Here is an 11,543-nt window from a genome sequence, read left to right on the forward strand (position 1 = left end):
TGGCAGAGTCTGTGTCTTGGCATCAGAAGTAGTGGGTTGGGACGTTGTTTCCTCTGTCTGAATGGCTGCATCAGAAGTAATGTGTTGGGGCATTGTTTCCTCTGTCTGGATGGCTGCATCAGAAGTAATGTGTTGGGGCATTGTTTCCTCTGTCTGGATGGCTGCATCAGAAGTAATGTGTTGGGGCATTGTTTCCTCTGTCTGGATGGCTACATCAACCTGCAAAGGATGGGATATCTGTGGTTTGATTTCTTCTTCTTGCTTTATAGAGGGTCCTACTTGTTCTTGTGGAGCAGTAGGGCATTCCTCTTTTATTCCACCTGTCGTAGATGTTTCAGGGAGCTGGATTTTAACTACTTTGTAGCCTGCATCCTGGTAAATGCTGCCACACTCCTTGCACATATATTCCATACATGGCTCCTTATTTTGCATTGAGGGTACGTGTGCTAATGTATGGAGATTCAGTTCTCTTTCAAAAGCCTCTCGAGCCATGGTTAGTTCAGTTTTGTAAGCTTCTAATTCAGACTTCAGGAACTCATTTTCCTCCAGTAGAGATGTCATAGTATGTGAACCTTGTGTGCTGATTGGCTCTGTTGGAATATTTTGTTGATGCACAGTCGTAGCTGGTTCTTGTACCACAGTGGGTGGTTCTTGTGTTTCATCCACTGGGCGAGAAATAGGTTCTTGTGCTCCAGTGGCTGGTTCTTGTGTTTCAGTCACTGGTGATTTCCCACTATCGTCCTGCTTGGTGTATTCTTGTGCCTCAGTGACTGGTTCTTGTGTTTCAGTCACTGGGCAAGTGACTGGTTCTTGTGGAGCAGTCACTTCTTGGCCCATAAACAATGTCATATTATCCCGGGGCACTGGTTCTTGTGTGGCAGTGCCTTCGGACGAGACGGGTTGGGAAGTTTGGGATGGGGATAAAGATTTTAGTAGAATAGTGGCAAGGTCAGGGAAAATGGAGGTGGATTTTGTCTCAACAGTCGTTTTCCTTTTTCTTTTTGGTAGGAAGGCAGCAAAATTACTGCCTTTCCTTTTCTTTGAAAGGGAGGGTTTCTTTCTGGGGACAGGGTTTTCCGGAGGGGTAAGAATTTGAGATGTGGACCTTGTCCGTGGTCTGGAGCTTGCGACTGTTGAGGTTTTCTTCTTTTTCTTAACGGGTGAGGAAGGGGGTGTTAGAGAGTCGTCACTAGGGACCGAAATAGTGGAGGCAGTTGGTTCTGCTAAATGAGGCGAGCTCGGGGTTGGGTCAACTGGAGAATGCGGAATTTCTTCCTGTTGTTCTTCATGAGGAATTTCTGGAATGTCATGAGGACTTTCAGATGGTTGGGCTGTTTGGTCCTGCTGAGGAATTTCCGGAATATACTGAGAATTTTCGGGTGATTGGGATGTTGGGGCTTGTTGAGGAATTTCGGGCGGCTGGGGAATCTCAGGTGCTTGTTGAGGAATTTCGGGCGGCTGGGGAATCTCAGGTGGGGCGTGCAGAGGGGGATTTTGCTGAGCAAAACCCCTCTGTATCAGCAACTGGCATAAACGGTGATGGGTAAGGGATGACATTGGAGATTTAGCTCGTTTACAATAATAAGACATGTTTTTAATACAACCAAGCAGATAATAGGGGATATTAATCAGTCGTCCATTCCTCAAGTGATTCATCAAAACAAAATCATGATTGTACACTACCTGATAACGCCCCTCACATGTTAAGTAGTGTTTGATGAACTCTGCCACTGATGGCCATGGTTGAGGAAGTGAATGCAGACTAACCCCGCGGCCTCTGGGTTCCACTTGCTCATCCGGGTGCAGAAATTCTTGCTGCGCGTTAAGAACGACCTGCTTCCTGCTAAACCAGCGAGTACCCTCAGCTGGCAACCCTGATACCTGAACTATGTCATCCTCTGTCACTGAAATGCGAACCCCTTGGACCACTGAAAAATTGTCTTCAAGGTTTTGTGCAAATTCTAAGACTTGTTCCTGGTTAAATTCCCCCAACCTTTCAAAATATACTGTCCATCCCGCTTGTTGGAAGATCTGATAGACTTCAGGAAACAATTGAAGAAGACTTATGGAGCCGGGCTCATGTCTAACGGCCGACCCTCCCATGGCTGTAGCTTTGAGTTTTCCGCAGAGGCACAGATACAGTAAACACAGACCCTGATCGCGCTAGTTGTTGCAACAGAGGCTGCATAGTCTAAATGACGGCAGAAATAGATGTGACAACGGGCGGCAGCTTGGTTCATGCGAAATTATTGTTCTATCTTTGGAATTCCCCCCCCCCTACGTATGGTGTAATAATGATTGGACGTGTAAAGATATGCAATCATTATAAATGAAATCCTCTCTTTAATATGATTTAACCGAATTACATTAAAACCTTATACCTTACATTTTACCTTTGATTTAATAATTCGAAGTGTCGGTTGCTTCAAAATAGCTTTAATGTACATGGAAGAATCTGTAGATTTTTTTAGAACGGGAGTGTAATTGAATCTGGTACGTGCTGAATAATTTTCACCAAAAGGATCTGAAGTATAATCGTGGAGAACCAGAAAGCTCATATAACATCAAAGAGGGATACTGTTTTGATGATAACAAGTTGCTGAAACTGGTGTTTGAGCAACTGGAAAATGAACGATACGTTGCTGAAACAGGTGTTTCAGCAACGGGAGAAATCAATAATACGTTGCTGAAACAGGTGTTTCAACAACGGGGAAAATTAATGATACGTTGCTGAAACAGGTGTTTCAGCAACGGGAAAAATCAGAGAAATGGGATGAATGACTTAGGTCTGTGAATGGAGAAAATATTTGATAAGGGATCATTTCAGCAGTAAGGGGTGGGAAATACTGACTGAAGGAGGATATTTCAGGGATGGTGGGAGTGGGAATAATAGAAATAATGTGGGTATGGGGGGATATTGCTTTAGGAAAAAAAGGGTAAAATGATGGGAAGAAGCTTCTTGATTTAAAGCTTCAGATCTTCTCATGATGAATCTGTCCTCCTTATTGCTTTTTCCAGAATCTGCAAAATTCAATTGTAATATGCCAATCCTTGACAGGGATTATTAGTGCTAAATCTAATCTAATACTAAAAATATAGTGCAGAAAATTAAGTGTTGTGAGGAGCAGAAGACTCCCCTAGAAAAAGATAATGAATATCAGTCATGCAAGCAGTCTTGAAATCCTCTTTAGAAACAGGGCGCTTATATAGACGGAGCCTATGGCCATTGACTAGTAGAGGTGTTTTAGCATCATCAATTGTTACAAGTCTTACCGTTCCGTTTGGAAAGACATCATCTACTTCATATGGTCCAAGCCAACGTGTACGTAGCTTTCCCTGAAAATTTTCAAACCGAGAGTCATACAACAAGGCCCAATTACCTTTTTGGAACTGCTTGTGTTTGATAATTTTGTCATGCCACTTCATCCCTTGTTGTTGTATCATGTTTGTTTCATGAATGGCATCTAATCTCTTTTCATCCAACTCCAAAAGCTGCTGCAATCTAGCTGTCTGCACATCATTCAAATCAAGATTAACAGCTAAAGCAGTCCTTAAAGTTTTAATTTCAAATTCCACAGGAAAAACAGCATTTTTACCATAAACCAATTCATAGGGAGAAAAACCTGTAGTGTTTCTCCAAGTAGTCCTGTAAGCCCATAATGCCTCAGGGAGCCTTTGGGACCAATCCTTTCGGTTGTCCTTCACTGTTTTAGTTAGAATGGCCTCTAGAACTTTGTTTGTGCTTTCCACCTGTCCATTGGCCTGGGGGTGGTATGGTGTAGTCATTCTATGTTGAATATGATATTTGTGAAGGGTAGATTTAAAACCATGAGAATTGAATGGAGGTCCTCCATCAGTAACTAGCTCTCTAGGAATTCCAAATCTAGTGAAAATCTCTTCAAATAAGAAGGCTAGAACAGCCTCTTCATTGGCTCTAATAAGTGCTTTTGCCTCCACCCACTTAGTCATATAGTCTGTGCAGACTAATATATAGGTTCTTTGATTGGATGGAGGGTTAATGGGTCCTATGAAGTCCAAGGCCCATCTTTCAAATGGTTCAGAAACTACCTGGGGGTTTAATGGCATTTGGTCTCTATGATTGGGTTGACCCATTCTCTGGCAGCTGTCACAAGCCCTTACATACTTCTTTGCATCCTTGAATAATGAGGGCCAATAGTAACCCATCCTCAGAATTTTATGTGCTGTTCTTTTATCAGCAAAATGGCCTCCACAAGGGCCATCATGACAAGCTTTCAATATGTCGTACACTTCATCTTCTCTAATGCATCTTCGGATCTCCTGATCAAGCCCAGTATAGAAGAGACACCCGCTTATCCAGCTGTACCTGGCACTTTGTTGAACAATTCTTCTCTTTTCTCTATATGACAGGTGTGCTGGTAGTTTTCCTGCAACCAAATAATTAGCAATATCTGCATACCATGGAGAGTGAGCAGAAACTGCAAACAAATATTCGTCAGGAAAACTATCATCTACTGGAATATCATTGTCAGTTTTTAACCATGAAAGAAAATCAGCCACCACATTTTCTTTACCAGGCCGATCTACAATTGTAATATCAAATTCCTGCAATAATAATAGCCATCTGGTAACTCTAGCATTTGTAACAGATTTGTTCATTAAGTATTTAATAGCTGAATGATCAGTGTGCACAAAAGTAGGATAACCAGTGATATAGTGTCGGAATTTATTAATGGCATAGATTACTGCAAGGAACTCTTTCTCGGTAACTGTATAGTTAAGCTCAGCAGGGGTCATATTCTTACTGATAAAGTATATAGCATAAGGAAGATGATTTTCCTCTTGTCCCAAAACCGCTCCAATAGCAATGTCTGAAGCATCAGAAGATATGTGAAACGGAAGATTCCAGTCAGGCCCCCTCAAAATAGGAGCAGTAGACAACTGATGCTTCAGCTCTTCAAAAGCTTTCTGACAAGAATTAGTCCACTTGAATTCAGCATTTTTCATAAGCAATACAAATAATGGAGAAGCTATTTTAGAGAAATCTTTAATGAATCTCCTGTAATAACCAGCATGTCCCAGAAAACTTCTCACATCAGTTTGAGTTTTAGGAACAGAAAGATTCTGAATGACCAATATTTTAGATGGATCTACCTGAATACCTTGAGATGAAATAAAATGTCCAAGCACTATTCCCTCACTCATCATCATATGGCATTTTTCGGTACTTAAGGAGAGGTGAGCTTGTATACATCTTTTAAGTACTTTCTCAAGGTTTTGTAATGCCTCTTCGAAAGACACACCATAAGGGGTGAAATCATCCATAAATATTTCCATACAATCATTCAGCATATCGGAAAAAATTCCTATAACAGCTCTTTGAAAAGTTGCTGGTGCATTGCACAACCCAAATGGAAGAACTCTATAGGCGAAAGTTCCCGAGGGGCTGGTGAAAGTGGTATTGTCTTGGTCTTGGGGTGCAATTCTTATCTGATTATACCCACTGAATCCATCTAGAAAAGAAAAGAATTTCTTCCCTGCAAGGCTGTCCAACACCTGATCAATGAAAGGTAAGGGAAAGTGATCCTTTTGAGTAGCTTTGTTTAAAGCTCTATAGTCGACGCATACCCTCCATTTCCCGTTTTTCTTAGGAACAATTACTAACGGGGAAACCCATTCACTGTCAGATATGGGGTATATAAATCCTGCGTTAAGCAATTTTTGAAGTTCTTCTTTAACAATTTCTTGTAAATTAGGATTCATTCGTCTTTGGGGTTGACAAACAGGTCGGCATCCCTCTTTAATGTAAATTCGATGAGTACATAATTCAGAAGAAATACCTTTCATGTCCGTGTAATCCCAGGAAAATGCCTCCTTATATTCGTGCAATAACTTCATTAGTTGCTGTGTTTCAGCATCTGTGAGATCAGGATTTATGTTTAATGTCTTGCCGGGTTCAATTTCAACTGTTATGCTTTTAGATGAGATCGTGGTTAAAGTTTGGGATGAATCTTCAGGTTCAATCTTTTCTTGTGCATCAGTTTCAAAAATTGCAGTTAATTGATTGTGTGTTTCAGCAATGACAGAAGAAGGTTCACAAATAAAATTATTGATTATCTCATCCTCTGTATTGTCTTTAAGAGTTAAAGCTTGTCCTATAGTTAGAATAGGCTGAACAGCATTATCATCATAATCCATCCATATAGAATCTTCATTATTGACTACTGGCGTAGCGTGAGGATAAAGAGTTAATTGTTTTGTTTCATAACCATTAGAAATTGTCATTGAACCAGATCTGCAACTAATAAATGCATCAGCTGTGGCCAACCATGGCCTTCCTAGAATTAAGGGATGTCCCCCCAGCTTTGTTTTAGTCTGCAATACAACAAAATCAGCTGGATATTTCCAGGATTCGACTGAAATGAGTAGGTCTTCAACAATTCCTTCTGGTTTAATTGTGGAACGGTCAGCTAACTCTAAGATGGTGGGTGTATCTCTGATTGTGTTATTCAGCTGTAACAATTGTGAAGTTTCCAGAGTCATTATATTAATTGCTGCACCTAAGTCTACCAGAACTCAGGGAATCATTGTTTTACCAATCTGAACTGTGACAGTAGGATGGCCAGGATCACCATATTTTACAGGAGGGGTTTTTCTGGTCATTAATGCAGACAAGTCTCCCATCACATGCACTGTAAGGGGATCCTTGGTTTTCCTACCAGGTTTCTTAACACAAATATCCCTTAATGTTTTGGCATAAATTGGTACATCTCTTAATGCTTGTAAAAGTGGAATTTTAATATACAAATTTTGCAATTCCCCCATAAAATTAAAAGCAGGTGTTTCAGTTGTTTTGGTTAAAACCAAACGCTCGGGGAATGGTGGTTCTGTTATTTCAACATTTTTGTTAGGAGGTGGTTGAGCTTCTTTTTGTTTCTCGGTTTCATTTTTATCTGAATCAGTTATGTCATCAATAATAGGCTCTACTATTCTTCCAGATCTCAAATGAATATCATTACATTGCATAGTAGGAAATATAGACTGATTTTGAATATCAATGACTTGCACAACTTTATTGTTGGGGTTAGGATTTGGTTGCACAGGTAGTTGGGGTCTCATTTGGTTGTTTGGTGGAGCATTTGATGGCAGAGGGAGTGATTGTTGGAATTGAGGCAATTGATTTGGGTACGGGAGTGATTGACTATTCCAATTTGGGTTCCAAGGATTAAAAGGAGGTGGCTGCTGTGGAGGCCAAGGAGTCCACATTGAAGGGTCAACAAAGGGAGGGTTTTGCATTTGCATGGGTGGGAAATTCATTTGATTAAAAAGTGGGTATTGCATTTGGTTGAAGGGGGGGTAACTTGTTTGGCCAAAAGCAGAATAATTGTTCCAACGATTAAATGGCATACCAGAGTTCGTACCTTGCCCTTTAGGTTGCCATTGTCTTCTTTGAGTTAGCAGGTAAACTGCTTCAGCTTCTTCTTCCGTTGGCTGCAACGCTGCTTTTATTCCTGGTAGAGATGGACACTGTTCTGTCTCATGATCTTTCTCACAAAGGGTGCAAATTGGTATTTTATCTCTTGGGCATTCCCTTAGTGGATGTTTGTCTCTACATTTCGGGCAAAAGACAGCCAGAGTTGCTTCTGCTTCGGCCTGCTTCTTCTTAACCTGCAAAGTGTCAATCTGCGAAGCAAAAGAACTTAACATTTCGGTTTTAAATTCTTCAAGTAAATTACCTATTTCTGCTCTTGTTGCTCCTCCATTGGCTGATTTCTGCACCCTTGAATAGGTGGAATCTCTTATTCTGTTTCTTGCAGCTCCCCTAGAGCACCTTTTAGCAAGTTCACAAATCTCATCATATGATTCTTTAGATATATCTCCCTTAGCAAGCATATTTAACATATTTAGACAATCATCCCTTAAACCTCTAAGTAATATTGTTTTACGAATTTCCTTACTTATATCCGGATGATCAGACCTCTGTATGTTGTACTGCAGCCTTTCTATGTAGTCCTCCAGACTTTCATCCGACTTTTGTGCCATATTGAACAGTTCATCCTTCTTCTCTCTCGTCCGGCAGTAGTCTTGATATTTAAGCAGAAATTTTTGTTTCATCTGCTCCCATGTTGTGATTACCTGACTTCCAAGGCTCATGAACCATCTTAAAGCATTCCCTTTTAAGGTGGCTGGAAACAGCTTCAACTTTTGAGCATTAGTAACATAATCATAACTTCTGCATAATATATCAAATTCAAAAAGAAATTCGTCAGGATCTTCCGTGGATAAACCATGAAAGTTAGGTAGAGCAGACAATGGAATATTTTTCATTGTTCCTGCAGGGAGATCAATGATGGGAAATCCCAAGGTAGAGAGGGAATTTTCATCCCTTCTTTCTTCTTCAGGACCTGCACGTCCTCCTCCAAAGAGGAAGGCATCATTGTTATCTTCCATTGTTGGCCCTCCTACTGCACTTTCTCGATCGTCAGAATCCTCTATTGGTTCTTCAATGTTCTCTATCGGTCGTCCAACGCTTTCTACTATTTCCTCAATGTGTTCTACTGATCTGCTAATACTTTCCTCTGACTCTTCAGCACTGACTGCTGGTTCTTCTGTATTTTCAGGACCCACAACTTCCTCTGTTCTGTAATCTGACTGAGGGGAACGCTGGAATTTTGATTTCCGAGAACTTAATCTTTGTGATGATTCAACCTTCGATACAATCTCGTCAATAAAAGTTTTTCGTCCTCCCCAGCCCTTGCCACCTGTGCGGTTATTTTTCTTCTGGTTTCCTCGTCCTCTCATGCAATCTGCACATTAAAAAGAAAAGATGAATGCTTTTGAAATCTACAATTACCTTCCCCGGCAACGGCGCCAAAATGTTGGTCGCTCTAATTGTTTTCACAATTCGAGCTCCACATAAATTGTCAACCCGAGGAGGTCTTTTTATTTCAAAGATAATAACGCACTGGATATGCTCAATTTCAAAAGCGGAATCGATGTTGTAGTAAAAGAAACATACACACCTGTTAAATTCATCAATCTACTAATTCACACTCTACTTAATCAAAGCTGAAGTCAATTAAATTATAGCAGAAACGATTTCTCTGTTACAGCAAAGGAAAATCAATCTACAAAGAAAGAAATCATTCAATCATATTAGGAACAGGACCCTATTCCTTGGTGAGGAACTTCAGCACCTGCTGCCTGGCACTTAATCACACTGTAAGAAAAGTAACTTCAAGAGATCAAGACCCTATTCCCAGGAACAGGAACCTTCAGCACTTGTCCTCTTGTTTCTAATCACACTGTAGGCAAAGGAAAGCAATCAATGGGAGCAAGACCCTATCCCTTTATACAGGAATCTTCAGCACATGCTCTCAACATCATTCATTCGTGCATTCGATACGTGTAGCGCTAAGAAACAGAGTATTGCAAAACTGTGTAACTAGTGTTTCAACAACAGAATTAAAGGAAGTGCAAACACATAAAGAAATAAACAAACTACAGGAACCAAAAGGGTGAATCTTGTGAGGAAGGCGGGCCCTTTCCTTCTCACAAGATTCCCCAGGAGAAAGAATTAAATTGAAACGCTCAAAAGAAGATTTTATTCATCTGTCAAAGTAACTGATACATTACAGAAGGAGACTAGCTCCAGTTCTCACACAATACTCTCTTGTAACTTACAATTCCACCCCCTCTAATGATGATGTCTCCTCTTTTTAAAGAGGAGACATCTTTTACAATTTACACGAGAGCGAATCTTCATCATCTCGATTCTGTTTTCTTTTCCAAAACAGGACTATTCTATTCTTTCAAAAAGAGATGTTGTTACAACCGAGACAACAAAAGTGATATCTTCAGGATAATCCAGGTAACCGTATCTTCGTGCTGCTGCTACTATTCCACAAAGAGTTCTTCCAGAATCACAAATTACGCATAACGGGATTTGCGTGCTTGACGGCTGTTTCAGCAATTGAGTCAGTTGTTTCAGCAACGGAGTCAGCTGTTTCAGCAACGGAGTTAGCTGTTTCAGCAACGGAGTCAGCTGTCTCAGCAACGGCCGCTCGTTCCCAACAAGGCATATAACTTATCTGTGATCTTTGACTTGTGTTAGCAACAATGCACTTCAATTAATGATAAAATATAAGAGTATTGCGGAATTAAATGTAAGACAGATTAAACATATAATAAAGAAGAGGTTTCTATATACCTTGGGATAAAGTGGATGAAAAAGACAATGAAGTTCATGGTTTAAGAGTAGAGTGGTGTCAAAATATATAGCAAAAATGATACATAGTGGAGTCCTAACAGTGTCTTTATGGATATTCTCTGTTTATCTTCATTCCAGCTTCGATTCTGTTAATCTTCCCAACTGAGTTTTTAAGATGGACTGTTATTGCTCTTGCTGGCTTAGCGGCAGCAAGCTTTGTAGCACTGAATATGCGATCTTGCATGAGTGGAAGTGAAAAATGGATTACAGCATGCATAAGTGCATTTTTAATGCAAATATTCTTGGCCTTTGTAATTAAGCTTTGTTTCTTTGTATGAATGGGAAGGGCACACTTATATATTTGATATTGGTTCATTTAAAATAATGTTAAAATTAAATGATGGGGCATTGTGTCATTGACATCTGAGTATATGAAATCAGATACTGAAACCCATATATAAATGATTGTGGAAATGATTCAAGAAGAAGATTTTGGGCTTAAAACGAGAATTAAAAGGGCTATTGTATTGAGGTTTGGTTGAGACAAAACTTTGTGCAATTTAATGTGAAATGGAAACCATATGGATAATGGCCCAGAGTGAGTGAAATGCCAAGCTTTTGATTGAATCCAGCATATGTGAATGTAATTGTGGTAATGAATCTGAATTATGAAAGCATTCAAAGTTGATGGGATTGATAATTAAAATATGAATGAGGATGAAGGAAAATTCACATATAGTGATTGATTTTTATTGAGTTTTCATGAACCATGAAATATGTGAACAGGTGTTTGATAAGCTTCCGCATGCAAATGATAAAATGTGAATTTGCCAGGAATTGAAAGGTAAGCTTCCACATATTAATTGAGATTGCCAGTGGTAGAAATTTACCAGACATTGAGATACTGATTGAGCATAGGCCGAGATGCATGTTCATATGCATTTGCTACTATGAAACCCTTGAAATTGCAATGTTGACTTAGTTTATATCTGCATTGTTCCACATAAGATTATGAGATTATGTACAATTCTTTCTCTGGGAATCTGTAATCCCACAATTGTAGCTGTTCCACATGTTATCATGAATGGTTACAGTCGCTATTGAACTTGACTATTCTTTTCCACTGGTTGAGAAAGTGAAGGAGTATTTGAAGGATTCAAGCAAGTTTCCAGTTGTTGCTGCCCTAGTGTGGCTTTGTATTTAAAATTCATTATAGTGCATTAATTCCTTGCTTCAACTGGTGCATACAGAGTTTGGTGGGCTGATTGTAATCTTTTATGGAGAAAAGTTTTGTCGGTTGTTTTGTCAGAACATAATGCTGGACGTGAGTAAACTCTTATTTTCATGTAATGGA

The 11,543-nt window shown here is 39.8% G+C and overlaps 1 protein-coding gene across 1 annotated transcript in view; it reads left to right on the top strand.

The window, feature by feature from the left end:
* The window catches only part of LOC149218620 (uncharacterized), a 28,921-nt gene extending 18,394 nt beyond the window's left edge, over positions 1-10,527 (top strand). Inside the window, exon 3 of the mRNA XM_089386599.1 lies at positions 10,291-10,527. Within this exon, the coding sequence (XP_089242725.1) occupies positions 10,291-10,527 (237 nt within the window). The remainder of the gene's footprint in view (positions 1-10,290) is intronic.
* Positions 10,528-11,543: the final 1,016 nt, after the last annotated feature.

This window comes from Pinus tabuliformis, chromosome Q (assembly GCF_031772625.1).
Source record: "Pinus tabuliformis cultivar Carrire ecotype Pingquan chromosome Q, CPIR1, whole genome shotgun sequence".
NCBI lineage: Eukaryota > Viridiplantae > Streptophyta > Pinopsida > Pinales > Pinaceae > Pinus > Pinus tabuliformis.